The 16012-nt window shown below is 35.8% G+C and overlaps 1 protein-coding gene across 1 annotated transcript in view; it reads right to left on the bottom strand.

The window, feature by feature from the left end:
- Positions 1 to 16012, bottom strand: part of GLT1D1 (glycosyltransferase 1 domain containing 1) — a 109424-nt gene that overhangs the window by 61856 nt on the left and 31556 nt on the right. The window contains exons 4-6 of the mRNA XM_036744799.1: positions 14584 to 14635; positions 6117 to 6153; positions 3408 to 3464 (exon numbers count right to left, since the gene is read on the bottom strand). Coding sequence (XP_036600694.1) covers positions 3408 to 3464; positions 6117 to 6153; positions 14584 to 14635 — 146 coding nt within the window. The remainder of the gene's footprint in view (positions 1 to 3407; positions 3465 to 6116; positions 6154 to 14583; positions 14636 to 16012) is intronic.

The following is a 16012-nucleotide window of genomic DNA, read 5'->3' as shown; positions in this document are numbered from 1 at the left end:
CACAAAGCACAGGGCATGGAGTCAGGAAGACCTGAATTCAAATTTGACCTTAGACACTTATTAGCTGGGTGACCCTGGACAAGTCACTTAACCCTGTTGGCCTCAGTTTCCTCAGCTGTAAAATGAGCTGAAGAAGGAAATGGCAAACCACTCCAGTATCTTTGCCAAGAAAACCCCAAATGGGATCACAAAGAGTCAGTCACAACTGAAAAACAAATGAACAACAAATCATTTATTCCCTTTATGGAAGTCAGTTTAATCAGACCTCTAAGTTCTATCTCTTTCCAGCTCTAAATCCATGATCCTGTGAAAAATAAATTTTAAAAAAATATGTTCCTAAGGAAGTCACAACAACAGGTTGGGCAAACTTGAGCTCCCAAAGTGAAAAACCTAAGGAAAGAAGAAAAGAGTAATCTCTTCTACTACAATCCAATGTAGTTCTTGGTACTTTAAATAGTTCCACTTGTCAAGGAGCCAGCCTGAATTCATTCGCATCAGGTGTATTTGAAGTAAGAAAAAAAAAATCCATTAGGAAAATATAGAGCTGTTGCATCATGCAGGATTTATAGGCATTCCAAAGGGAAATGTTCTAGGGAACATGTAATTAGTTTAATGTCTATAAACAGATCTTCTGATGAGCACAGCTAGTAAAAGTATCCCATGAGAATTCGTAGTAAGGGCACCTGACCTGCATTATTGGTTCTTAATTTAATGGTAGTTACTGTGTTCTGCACTGATAGGTAGGATCCATTTAGCACAAGCAAAGTAATTTAATCCTTAAACAAATATTGAATATCTTATATTTGTTATCAATGGCATATGAAGGATGTGTATGTATATATTTTTATATTTATGTACATATATAAATGTATACATGTGTATATATTTTATATATTTGTGTGTGTATATATATATAAGTGCATATGTATGTACATATTTTATATAGTTATAGGCCAATAATTTTTAAATAATATTCCTAAGGAATGGTATAGGAAAACATAAGAAAGCTGGGAATATCATAAAATTGGAGACAGATGTTTAAAGAGCATACAATAAAAAAAATGACTCATGGCCAAACACCCACTCTAATTATACTAGGTATCATTCTGCTAGGTATTTCCCTTCTCCTTCTGCCTTGACTTCTCAACTGTTAATATTTCCCAAGAATTCTGAGTAGGGGTACCTGCCCTAGAAATAGCCAATTTTCTCCTAAGAGGAATTGCTAATTTTGGACTTTTAACTACATTTATGCTGTCTGAAGTATCAACTGGAAGTGACATTCCCAAAGTACATGCTACAACTGGAAAGCTTCTCAATATTCAGAAATGATGGAGAACATGGAGGAGACACCCAGATCATCATCTCTAGAGTCTGAAATATATCAATGACTGGTAAGAAAGATTACAGGAAGTCCTTTGATTATAAAAACCACTAGTCAGAATAACTTTACATCTATTTTCAAGCTACTACCAGGCAAGCTCAAATAGGATGGTAATTCAAATAAGTTCCTCTTGTCTATATGTTTTAAATAAATCTGGAATTTCACTCTAACAGATGTTTAAGATCATGTTTTATCAAACACATTACAAGAGAAAATAGCTTCAAAAGAGCCTTTTTAATACCTTGGCTATATTTTTAATTACTGAACAGTGATGCTCAGAGACAATCCACAGTAGGACTACAAGATTTGATGATGAATTCTTCTATTTTGGAGAATAGCTAACTTCAAGTGTGTTGCTATTGTGTTGTAAGAACACATCATAACTGATGGAGTCTGAATGCAGATTGAAGTATACTATTTTCACTTTGTTTTTTCATGTTTTTTTCCTTCTATTTCCTCTTTCACAATACGACTAATGCAGAAATATGTTTTACATGATTGCTCATGTATAATCTACATTAGATTGCTCTCCATCTTGGGGTGGGGGGGAGGAGAAAGAGAGAGGGAGAAAAATTTGCAACTCAAAATCATATAAAAAATGAATGTTCAAAATGATCTTTAAATGTAATTGAAAAAAATTAAATACTATTTACATTAAAAAAAGAAGACATCACAGTGATCAATTTAACATGAGCACATGAGGCTTGAGTGATGACACACATTTATTGACATGACCAAGAAGCTAAGTAACGCTGGTACTTTGTAATGCTGAGAGCAGAAGCTACTGTAATTCATTTAATTGATGAATGTACCACTAAAATGATTTCTAATCAGAGGATCAGAGAATCATAGGTTTAGAACTGGAAGTGACCCTAAGTTATTCTAGTCCAACTCTTTTCATTTTATAAATGAGAAAACGGAAGCCCTGAGTCGGGAAGTAATGGGGGTGGGATCTAAAATCAGCGCTGTTTACAAATGGTGAAGGATTTTTCTTATTGATGAAACATTACATTCGTATGTAGCATGTGATGTAGATTTCCAGTGTTGAGGCGTGAAAACTGTTCAATTTGAAATGAGCACATTTAAAATGGTTGCAGGCCCAGAAAAAGAATTTACAATTTAACTTTCACCCTCATTAGCCTTCACTTTTTGCCCAGCTGTTACAAGTCCTGGTTTGTAATCTCTAGCGAGGAAAATTGGGAAGGGGATGGCGGGATGGTGGGAAGGGAGACGGTGTTAGCATATAGGTCGAGTTTTATAACTTGAATTACATGTTCAAAGTCATGTTCAAGGGGCAGGTAGGTGGTGCAGTGGATAAAGCACCGGCCCTGGAATCAGTTCAAATCCAACCTTAGATACTTACTAACTGTGTGACCCTGAACAAGTTACTTAGCCCCAATTGCCTCCAAAAAATAAAAGTATACAGTCAAAGTCAAGTTTAACTCCTTGGCTATATTACCAACATTGCTAATTTCACATCTCTAGGACAACTGTGAGACACATATAATCAAAATAAAATGTAACTGAGGATTATCGACTATTAAAAAAAAAGAACCTACTTATTTATAGAGATTTGTTTTTAAAGAATAATGTAAACACCTTAACTCTATTTGCTTGTATCTCACTGTTTAGGTTCAGTTAGTGCATAGGAGAAAAGAGGCTGCCCTCTAAAAAAAATGAAGGGGGAGAAAGAGGGATGAAGAGAATTCTCCAAGTGATACCTCAGCCCCCAGGTTAGAAAGAACCATAGCTGTTCTGCTGCTCCCCTCCTGTTTTGTGCCCCCTATCATTGAAGCAACTAATGAAATCTCAGGGAATCAAGAGAGACCAGGATTGTTTCCTGTCTGGCTCTAATCCAGGCCCCCATGCTCTATGTCCCTTAAGCACTGATGTCCTAATTCCTCTCCTACCTGTAAGAACCAGGTTTCCTTATCTCAGGCCCTGCTTAACATAAGCAGACCGTGCAGACATTGATTTACTCAGAGGGATTTTAAGACAAATCCTACAAAAAGAGTTAATACATTACCTGCACTTTGTAGAAATGTGTTCCAGTTAAAGGTGACATTTGGCATAGTTGAAATTCCTAAGTGGAAGGGGAAAAAAAATTTCACTTGAACTAAGTTACCAATATATAATTAAAGTTATCCTGTTATGAATTTGAAATTATAAGAATGAGTCTTATGTGGCAGCTAGGCTACCTAAGCACTTTGCTGAATTCTCATTAATCCTTGCAACCACCTATGAGAAGCTGGCAAGCTCCCTGGATTTCAGATACTGATTTCCACTTCCTTGGCCTTACTGAGCCAAATTTCTAACATATGGAGATCCATGGGAAAAATGAAGTAATTGATTATTACTAAAAAGTACTACAAGATTAAACAGAAGTGAGCACAAGTGAATATATTATAAACAGTCTAGATTATAAACTCCCATTTAGATATCACACTGCAAGAGAAGTTTTGCTTTGCCTCCTATGAAATTTCTATAAATTCACTTGTTTCTGGTGAACCTAAAAATTCTCATTTAATACTTGACCATGGAGACTTGGGAAGTTACAAGTTGCTGAAATTTCATAGGCTAGATATAACTGACATCTATGATATCTTTCAAATGTCAGAAATTTAATGAAATGGTCGATCAAGTAAATTCAAGGTAGTTTAACAATCTCTAGTCCCCCAGAATGCCATTTAAAATGTGTTATGCTTAGTTCACTTTTCTTTTCATTCGAAATGTTTATAGACCATTTAGAAGTTTGCAAGTGAGCATTGGAGCTTTGAGAAATCTAGGGTCTTCATGTTTCTGTCATTTAATAGATTTATGCCCTTGGGTAAGTCATATAATTTTTCTGTGCCTCAGTTTCCTTCTCTGTCAAATGGGGTTTTAAATATTTTTACCTGCCTCATAGAGTTGTGAAGATCACAACACAACACATTTAGATGCCCAGGGTAAACCGTAAAGGGCCATTCACATTTAAGGCACCACGGCCATAATCACTTTGAAAGTAAAAATCCCAAATTGTAGACCCAGGGCTGAATTATATAAATTTATAATTCATAAAACCTGTCTCAACTTTTTTACATTTGAAAATCACATAAAATCCCAGTTTCTGAAGTGAATGCCATATTTACTTCAATATTTCAAATACTGCTGATTTCATCTATAGGTATAGTCCCCATCAAAGCAGATAGCAAAAGCAACCCTGTTTCATACCTTTATAGTCAAGTTTCATGAGTAGATATGACCAAAAAAATAAAAAGCACCTTGTAGCCAACCTTGGCTAGTCTGGAATTCAGGTGCTAGAAACACAGCCTAAGTTGGGTCTGTCAAGAATTTGTGCTGAGAAAACTTAGTCTTCAAAAACCAAAAGTCAACTCCACAACATAAGGCATCAGGGCAGAGATTTGGTGGAAGGAGAAATTTCACTGAATTATGAGATCTTAAAGCTCGAAGGGAATCTAGGGCTTACTATCGAGATAAGGCTCCTGCCCAGTGAGAAGAGAAAGAGGAAGAATCTGAGTCACAGCAATCTAGGATCTTAGAAGTGGAAGAAGCCCTAAAAGTCATCATGCCCAACCTCAACAGTTAACAAGCAAGCAAACTGAGGGTCATGGGGAGGGAAATGGCTAGCTAGCAGGAGAGCCACTACTATAAGCCACATATTCCTCTCTCCCCATCTAGGGTGTTTTTTTATCATGCCCATGATTCTTTTGAAGTGTTTTTTCTAGTATGAGATTTAGACCAATCCACCCTGAGCTTTCATCTGATCTTCTTTTGTTACAAAGTCTGCGTATGCATAAAATGGATAAGGTCAAAAGGCCCAATCTTCATCCATTCAACAAGGTCCTTGAGACCTTGACTTTGGAATGAAAATGAATGAAAGTATTCTTTCAAACAGGTTTTTCTGTTACTTATGTAACGAAACCTATTTGTTATTTTTAATTTTTTTCAATTATTATGGATTTGTATTTTTTTCTCCATACTCCACTAGAAAAAAAAGAAAAAGAAAAAGAAGCTCTCTATAAAAAATTACCACAGTCAAGCAAAAATTCCCATTAAAAAATGCATGTTGAGTCTCTCATCTCTCAGTCAGAAAGGGGGCAGCATTCCTCGCCAATGGTCCTCTACAATCATGGTTGATCACTGTGTTGATCAGAGTTCTTAAGTCTTTCAAAATTGTCCAGAATTTTCCAGAGTTGGCATTTTATAATAGAAATCATTCTCCTGATTCTAATCTATTTGTTATTAATAGATATTCTAAAATAACATTTTCAGGTAATCTTAAAATCGGGTTCTCCACTAAAAATACAATTGGTAAACATTAGAAAAATGATGAAGATGTATCTAACTTACTAAGTTGAAAACTATGATGCCATAGGGAATTATAGGCCTCTTAATACCAACGAAATTTGACTACGGTAGGAAAAAGGGACAACAAGGAAACAGGTTGTGACCATCAAGAGACTCTGAGTCGCTAGAGAAAATACCCTTTGAATACTAGGTCAATGCAATCCTAAAACTATACTCAACAAAAAAACTTCAAGAGCAGATATAAATAAGCAAATAAATAAATGAATAAATAGAAAATAAATGGACAGATAAATGAATACATGAATGAAGATAAATAAATAAATGAACAAATAAATAAGTAAATGAATGAATGAGTAAATAAAGTTGACCACCACCTAGGGTAAAAGCAAAGAAAGAACATACCTTTTTTATGTTTGAAAATGCTTACCTTGGCCTTGGACATGGATTTTGCCCTTAGCATGTGGCTTATGAAAAGAGAAAAAAGAAAAGGTAAATTTTATGGCCCGCAATGACATTTCAGAAATATAATAATGTAACCATTAATAGCCTACTCAGGAAACAGTTATCCAAAATCATCTATGCAGCTATTCAGACTTTTGACATTTGCCAAAGCAAAAAGCTATCCTTGTATTTTAATGAGTTTTGCCCATTAAAACAACACATACACACACACACAAAGAGAAAGAACAAAATCTTTGTTAGGCCAAAAGCAGAGTGAAAGGAATAACCTAAAATTAGATTAAATGCATGTTATAACAGACACCAACCAAGCTGATGATTTTGTACTTACCAGGCTAGTAGAAAAGTTAAACGAGCTTGAACAGAGTACATGCCAGCAACAGAGAACATCTATTTAACTTGATGATTCAGGTGGAGAGAAAACTTTTTCAGACAATTTGTTTTGGGCATCTTGCTTCATTGGGTAGGGGTGGGGTTTCTCTTTAGAAGTAGTATTCCAAAGGGGAGGGAAAAAACCCTAACATGACTGACTCATGTACTATGTGCCACAAGCACATAATTTACTATTCCTTTTGGGTTAAATGGGTAGGAATTTTCAATTAGCTACCAGAGAGGGAAAAAAAATCAATTTTTCAGCTTGATTAATAGGCCTATTTCAGAATGCTAGCATAAATTCCTACATATGATCAAATCTAGAACCAAGACAACATTTAGCAGATAAAGATATGGAGAAGTCACATTTTCAACTGCCAAAGACTCTGAGTTGGTGTCAGGAATATGATCAGAGACTGTGTCTATATGACATCAAAATGGTCCTGTAAATTCAATAAAAAAGCCAACCTGATTGTTTGAGAACTTGGTGTCTCAGTAAATATCCAGATGATGACTGTTGGACCCAAACTTTTCGACATCTTGGCATTACATAAATCTCAATGGCCCTGCCTATTAGTATACAGGGCTGTCCCCAGAAAAGGGCCGGTGCTCCATGAAATCTCTAGTTTGGACTTACGAGCAAATTCCAACCAGTGGTTCTGCTCCACCTCTCTCACATTGCCCATACAAGAACTAAATTTTAATTGCTATCATGAGCACACTGGAAAAGAATTATAAAAAGACCACCTGTGTAGAGGAGATAAGACAATCACCCCTTGGCCTCTTGATTATGGGGCACTGTACACTGTGGGGTTGGGGTGAGGGGATGTGAAATGGTAGTAGGTTCTTAAGCACATCCTCATTTTAGCAACCACTTGTAAATTCATCTCTACTAGTTGCCTTCCTGGGTTACTATCCAGCTGGCAGAAATGCAGGAGGACACAGAATAACCGCCCATATAAATCGTATACCAGAATGACTATGTATAGGAAAACATCCTGGAAGCCGACAGTCATAAAATCTTCCTTAAATGTCAGGTGCATTACATGTAGGCAGCAGGGCCTTTTAGCGTTGAATGCTTCAAGAATCAAGATGGTTCTAAAGATATGTGTTAAGCTATAGTATAATCTTCCTGAAAAATAAAAGGAAAAACTACTTGGGTGAAGGAAGATAACAAAATTCTGAATTGTAATAGAAACTGAGATTCTCATTCACATTGCTAATCTTCAGCCCTAAAATATACTGTAAAAGGAAATAAAGAGGCCTAAAAAGTTTCTACACAAAGGAGAAAAAGATGGATTGAGGGGCTAAGATTTCGGTCTCATCATTGTTTCTTATTCAGGTTGTTTGTGTCCACAGTCATCACTAGCACACAGACTTAAAATGTTCCTCTTAAAAAAATAAAAATAAAAGTAAAAATACAAAAATTTTTTTAAATTTTTTTAAAAATTAAAAAAAAATAAAATGAAACAAAAACGTTCCTCTTAGAAAGATATTGCATACTTTTCAACCCACAGGGGAAAAAAAACACAGTACAGAAGTGGAATGAATTAATCTTTTGAAAAGCCTTTGGTATATGTACAGTGTGCACTTATGAATCAAAGCAGTCTTTTACCAAAATCTGTTTCACAACATGGTAAAAAAAAATTGAGGTGGGGGAGAATCAAGTTTACTTAATTTTGCAGTAACATATGGTTTTCAATTTTTTTAAAGATGTTTTAATATCAGCTAGAAAAAGCAAAAAAAAATAAAAGTTAAGGGGACAAAAAGGCTGAGGCTATTTTAATCTTTATAATGAAATCAGCCAAAAGGCTGATATTGATTTTTAAAAGATTTTATATATTAAAATACCCTATATATAGATTACCTTTCTTTGCTCATTTCTTATTATGTCCTTACTTTCTTTGAAATGATACGACTCCTTTTGTCCTACTAAAATATTTACCCAGCAGTTATATTCTCTAATTATCACAGAAACCATAAAGATCATAACGATGAGTCTGAATTCAAGTGATTTCTGAAAGAGATTAAAATAACCCTCATCTATACTTTTTCAGTCAATAAGAAGCTATTGTTTAATTTGATCCATTATAAAAGGCAAAGAGTCTTTTGGAAATAACGTATATTAACATATGTATGTGTGACTGAACAGAAAAGTAAAAAATCTTTTGGGACATATCTGTTACTTATATCTTGATTTATCACATAAAAATTGGTATATGTACATATATTCATGTAAATGTATCTCCTTAAGGCAATTTCTTCTAATATATGCTGTTGTTGAATAACAGAAACAAATATTAGAAAAAGAATAACTTAAAAGTGCAGTATACTTTGACCTAAAGACAGAAAAAGTTATTTGTTTAAAGAGCCAAATATTCTTCATCAAAGCCCTTATTGATAAAGTTTTTAAAAGATTACTCAAAATGTTTTTCAAAATTTGAAAGGGAATTTAAATATGAGCCTTGTATGTAAAGACCTCTATAATAACTTGTCAGTTTTCACTTCATAAAAATGAAAAGTACCTGCAAATGGAGATGATACATAATATTCAAATTTTTCAAAGGATATATGCAATTTTAGTAATTCCCCCAAAGGGCTTAAATAAAAGTGATTTAATTTTAAAATTGCTAGCGAGCTTCTGATTAAGTTTTGACTTAAAGAGCTGAAAACCTATAATAAATAGTGAAAGCAGGTTTGACATATTACCAAATGTGTCTCCATCATAGAAGGAAATGACTCACAGAAATAGATGTACGTATCTTGAGAAGATTTCTCCTTCCCCCTCCCTAAGCCCAACCATACATCCTTCCCATCCACCTGCCCACAAGCAAGAGGAAAAATGAACATTCTCTCAAGCCTACCCCCAAGGTCAGGAAACTAGTGAAAGGAAAATATTTCAGATAGGAAACAAAATAGAGAGAGAGTAGTTAAGATGAGAAGGAAATTGAACAATGAGATTTAAATAATCATTTGCTCTGATCCACAATGGAAACAAACAGGTGGGTGGCTGTGATACCAAAACAATCCATGGACTCTGCTGGAAACAAAGCCGTATCATGTGATACATGCTGTGCGTTCCTCCATGGTGGCAGAAAGAAGATGTAGCTACACACACATTGTCAAGGAAAATTCCAGGGAATGTTGTGGCTTTATAAAAATCCAACTTGGAAGAGAAAACAAATACTCTGTGAATGTCTCAGAGGCTACTTTTGCCTTTCCTCTGCCTTGGCAGTTTGGGCCCAACTGAAACATTTTCTGTTCATTCTCAAGGCTTGAGGCCCAGATAAAATGAGGTATTTTCAGGTAACATAACCTAGGAATATGCTAATCGGTTTAGAACGTCAGATTCCTGTGGTCTCACATGAAAAAAGAACACTTGGGACAGTTCCACAGTTCCTCCAACAAAAGTTCTCTGCAGAGAGTATATCTTATTAAATATTTATCAAACTAAAAGCTGCCTAAGATATGATCAGTCCTAGAGGTTTCACTTAAAAGGAACTTAAGAGGTGATGTTGGTGTAAAACTTCTCAATCCCAAAGACCCAAAAGGGGGGAGGGGACGAAATTAATGTATATAAAAAGGACTTGGTACATGGTAGGCTGGGCATGTGTGTGCTTTTTACTATTGTCTGATATTTTGAGATGATCAGAAGAGAGACAAAAAACATGCAGGAAAAGTACATAAGAAGTCATTAGGGCCAACATGCTGGGAATCAGTCATTAAGCAGCTCATTTAGTTAGGCTAGTACCAGTTACTAGGTTGACTTTCTGAGCTCACCTGTGGTATGAACTGCTCTTGTAACAGCCAATGAAACCTGTCTTGCTTTCTGCATATCAATTTCCAAAAGAATTTCTGATGAGTTTATGTACAGATGGAAAGTAAATTGCACATATATGTATTGCCTACAATAACTACCGCAGAAAAAGCAATTTCTACCTAAGATGCAGAAGGAAAGATAAATGGCCAAAGAAGGATGAAAATGAGGCTACTTTTCAAAATAAATAAATAAAAATCATTAAATGGTCTGGCCCCAAAGAACCTATCTGAATACTAACCACTCCAAAATGCATTCAGTGATCACTTCCATTGTTTCATAGGACTCAAATGTTAGTTGGTTTTAACAGAAGAAATTCTAAAAAATAACATTCATTCATTTTTTTTTTCCTCCTGTGTTGGATTCCCATTTTATATAACAGTCTTGAAGGCCCTTTCTCAAAAAAAAAAAAAAACAATTACTTCTAAATCTCTGGGGCCAATGATTTGTGCTTAAACTTGAAAGCACAAATCAGCCATGGAAAATCCAAACTGGGCAAGCACAAGAGAAATGGGGAAAAGAGCCCACAACAATTGATCACATGAGTTAGACAGGTTTGCATCCTCTTCATCCCATTGGACTGGACCAGGCGAAACTTATCATAAGCCTGTAGGCTTTGAAACAACCCAAGGCCTGTGTAGAGAGAATTAGGATGATAGACTCAGGCTGGAAGAAACCTTCCTTTGGTGACCTATGTTTTGGCCAGGTTTCAGGCAGACCAAAGAATTTTTCCCCTTGATAAATGAAGCAGTTGTCAGAATTAGACACAGTATTATAAATTCAGAAATGTAAAGTACATTATTTATAATGAGCAACAACACATCTACAGCAGCAATATATCTACACTCGATTATAGTTTTACGAAATGCTAATGATAGAAATTTTGTACTGTTAAAATGTTGCCTAAATTATACTTATGATATTTATATATAACATACAACAAGAATTATATATGAAATATATAAGAATACACATAAAATTCTACAAACTAAAAATAATTACGATACACAGTAGTTACCTCTGCCAAATATCACATTATATGAACTGAAATTTATCCAAAAATAAAAGGTTACTATGTAACATGGTGGGATTCATTATTTACCATTAGATACAGTCTTACATTGAGGTGTTGTCTAGACAATTCTAAAAGACAGTGAAAGGGGACCAGAAAAAACAATGGTAAAAAGCAAATTATCTTACTGGGATCTGATCAAATTTCATGGCTTCATGGTTCATGGATACCCAGCCAAAAATGACCACATGCCTAAATTGCAAAGAAAACTCTACCTTGGCATATTTTTATTAGCATAAGTCATCTAATATTAAGTATTGCAGCAGGAACTGCTTTAGAATGATAAGGCAGGTTTTCCCTTCGCCTTGGTAGAGCTCCTGTATGTATAAAGACATAGATATAGATACAGGACAAAATTAAAACCACAGTGACTAAGGAGAATGGTTACTTGAGTTCTATACTGGCCAACATATTATCAATGACCAAGTCTAAGTATATTCCTACTTAAAGGTTACATAGATAGGTTTGCCTACTTCAGGAAGAAAAAACACCACAAATGTTGAACTAGTTCATGTCAAAATTATGAATACACAAATATGTGGATATGTATGTACATGCAAGACCATACAAGGACATAGTACATGCATGTGTCTACACGTGTAGAGAGACTAGACTTGTGATTTCATTGTCAGAGGGAACTCCCAGGTAAGGAAATTCCTTCTGCCAATGCAGATCAGTACCTTCTTTGCAACTTAGAGAACTACCCCTGACACTGAGAAGTTAAGAGACTTGGCCAGAGTAACACAGCCTGTATATTTCAGGGGAGGAATTTGAAGTCAGGTCTTCCTAGATCCAAGGCCATTTCTCTATCCAATAAGCCATGCTGCCATGTGTGTGTGTGTGTGTGGTTCTATATAATATATGTATATACATATATATACATATATACGTGTGTGTTTTTTAATTTTGTGTATGTATAAATGTATTTATATATAAACCTATACATAAGCCAATTTATAATCTATATTTAAGCCTATACACAAAAACCCATCTAAGTCTATATATAAAATATCTCTAGAGAGAAAATCACATCTACATAAACACACATACACACACACACACACACACACACACACACACACACACACACTTCCTCCTTAGTAATCAGGAGAGTATCCAAAGAAAATTCATAAATTTCTTTTGTCTGAGGTTTATTGGAATTAGTTGATTTTATTGTGGTTTTATAATAATTAGGGGATTAGTTAATCCATTATGCAGTAAAGCAAATCCATTCACTAATATAAGCATTACAAAATTAAAGCTCTAGCTGACAATAGTGCAATTAAGAACCAAATTGTAATTACTCAAATACCATGTAACCGTTAAGAATGTAAAAGGAGTAAGTTCTTTACAGAAATTATTATATAAGTGCCTGATCCTAAAAAACCCAAACCAAAAACATATGGACCTTGTATTTGGAGTTGGAGTTTATGTACTTTTTGTTGCCATATTATTCAAAATATAAAGCAGTATAAAAGTAAGTCACCCTCATAGATTCAACTACCACCTCATGTAAGTGACTCCCCAGTTTCTGGCCTCTGTCTCCAGTTCAGGCCTCTTTCATGAGCTCACCAAATGTCCACTTGAGATTTTTCCACCTGGGTGTCCTATCTGCAGCACAAATTTAACATGTACAAAATAGAAATCTTAATTCCATATGTCCCTCCCCACACTAACACCATCCTTCCTTCCCTCCCCATAAAAAAAGGGAAAGGAAATAAAAAACTCAGTTCCTCCTACTAGCTTCTCTATTTCTATTAGTGGTACCACTGCTTTCTTAATCAGTCAATTTCAAAACCTCACCATTAGTGCCTCTTCCACCTTTTTCGTACCTTCCCATATCCAAAGAGTAACCAATTCTTTCTTTGAATCCATGCCTTCCCATTTGCATTAAGCCTCTCATGCTGGGACAAGAGCTATGCCTCCCAACTGGTCTTGCTGCCAAAAGTCTCTCCTTCCATCCATTCTGAATAATTTTGCACAATTAATCCTCCTAAAACAGCACCTTAATCAAAAGCCTTTTATATGTGTGCAAGGCACTGCAGGAATGCAAAGATGTGGACTAGGCCCACAGTCTGGATGGGAAAGGCTTAGTTGTGCGGTCTGTTTTGTTCTTTGATTTTAAAACGATTTTCCTACTACAATCTTGATCATGATTAGGAAAAAGTAGAAACTGAAAATGGATTTCATAAAAATGATTCACCTACAACAACTATTAAGAATGTAACACAAATATCGAGTGAAACTATCAAGTCTTTCTTGCTACCTAAGTGGGAGAATTCAGAGGAAGGCTATCAGGGTGGTGAAGGGCCGAGTTTCTGTCCTATGGGAGTAGATGAAGGAACTGGCTTGTTTAGCCTGGAAAAAAGATTCAGAATAAATATGATACCATTCCTTAAATATTCAAAGAGCAGTGGAAGAGAGATTAGATTTGTTTTGTCTGGTCCCAGAATGAAGAACCAGGAAGACACAGGTGGAAGTTACCAGAATGTAAATTAAAGTCTGACCCCCAGGGAAACCTTCCTAACAATTAGAGTGTTCCCAAAGTGGACTGGAATGCCTTAGGAGTTAATGAAGGAGGAGTTTCCCCTTCATGGGGGTGTTGTAGCAGAGGGTGCATGGCTATTTGTCTGAAGTGTTAACAGTGGGAACTATTTTTAAAGCGTGTTTTGGACTAGCTGTATTCTGAGGGCCTCCCAACTCTGAAATACTGAATCCCAGAGTCCATAAGGGATTTAACTTACAGGGAAACCACTTCCTCAACTGAACTGTACTGGTTTAAATGGTCTGACTTTGGAAAAGGACATCTATTCACCAAGAGTTTGTTGCTATCAGTCGATAAGAAGCCAATGATCTTTACATGACTAATAATTTATAATACAGGCCCTGAGCCAGCCAAGCACAAAGGAGAGAGAGAAAAAAAGTTAATGTTTGCATTGAAGGGTTGGTTGTTACTTTTACCATTGAAAAAAATCCATGAAGGTTCAAAGTAGCTGCACAGAAGAAAAACATTAATAAGTGAAAAACAAAATGCGCTAAACTTGGTTGTTACAATCAGTAGTAGTGGGCAAAATTTCCACATCCAAATGGGATTCCCTTCCAATAGATTGATTTTCACTTTGCCCGTGATTCCATTTGTTCAACTATAAATAATGATAAAAAATTAAAACATACCCACTTATTTAGTGCCATTTCCTTCATTGATTCTGTAAAAGCCACTGCAAATCTAAGAAAAGGGACAAAAATGGTAGTGACAATTACTATGAAAACCTTTCCACATGACTATGAAATAGCTCTTTGGAGCAAAATATATGAGAAAAAGCAAGAAGCTGACCAAAATGCTTACTATTTTCTTGAAAGTATTACTTCATGGTCACCAAGGGAGGTTCAATTTTTTCCCCCTTCAAACCCCTTCGAGACAGTTTTGCCAGAGAGAGAAACAAGTCACTTCAGGGTGCAATGCCTGTTATTTTTCCTGCCTGTGCTGGAAAATTCTGATCCAGGACCTAGGCAAATGCCACAGAACCAGATTGAGGAGGAAAGAGGTAAAGCCTGTAATCAACCATTAAATATTCGAGAAAATGTTGGATTCTGATTTTTTTTTTTTAAAACCAATGGTAAGTTGTAGGCCCTTATCACCTATGGCCTGGACTACTGCATTGGCCTCCTGATAGGACTGCCTGCCTCCAGCCTCTCCCCTCTCCATTCTATCCTCCACAGCAGTCAAATGGACACTCCTAAAACACAGGTCTGACCATATCACTCACTTACGCAAAATTTTCAGGACCTCCCTAGGACCTTTAGTGTAGGATAACAGATTCTATGGAGCACTGAAGGTCCTTTACAATCTACTTCTAACTTATCTTTCCAGGTTAACTACACACTACTCCCTCTTGTATAATCTAAATTCATGCCAAAAATGCTTGCCTGCTATTTCTCATGTATAATATTCCATCTCTCACCTCCATGTCTTTGCATAGACTGTCCCCCAGGCCTACAATGGTCACCTCCACACTGCTCTCACTGCCATCTCCTGACCTTCAAAGGCTCAACTTAAGTGCTGCTTCCAACAGAGGCTTTTCCTGATTTCCTCACCCCTACCCCACTACAGAATCCCTAGTGCTCCTTCTCCTCACCAAAATCACCTCATATGTACTTTGGGTATATTTTAAATTTATCTATCTTATGCCAGTTGTATCCTCCAGTAAGAATGTTAAGATCCTTGAGGGCATCGATACTTTCATTTCTGAATGACAAATGAATTTTCTTTTCAAGTTTATGAAAATATTTATCCCCATCGTTGCTTGGTGCACCATGAGCACCATTGGTTCACCATCAATGAGCAAATGCTCATTGAATCGAATTATACTTTTTGAAGGTAGATTTTCCTCTAGGAAATAATTTTCCAATGAATTGAATTTATCCAAAAATAAAAGGCTGCTATGTAATATCATGGGATTGGTTATTAATCATTAAATACAGTCTTACATTGAGGTGTTGTCTACTTCTTCCAAAGTCAAGTATTGCATTGAATCTATATATCAATTAAAAAGTATGGGTATTCTTATAATATTGGCTCGATCTGGCCACTGGCAGAGGAAAT

This window comes from Trichosurus vulpecula, chromosome 1, assembly GCF_011100635.1.
Source record: "Trichosurus vulpecula isolate mTriVul1 chromosome 1, mTriVul1.pri, whole genome shotgun sequence".
Taxonomy (NCBI): domain Eukaryota; kingdom Metazoa; phylum Chordata; class Mammalia; order Diprotodontia; family Phalangeridae; genus Trichosurus; species Trichosurus vulpecula.
This window is presented reverse-complemented; position numbering and strand designations above follow the sequence as displayed.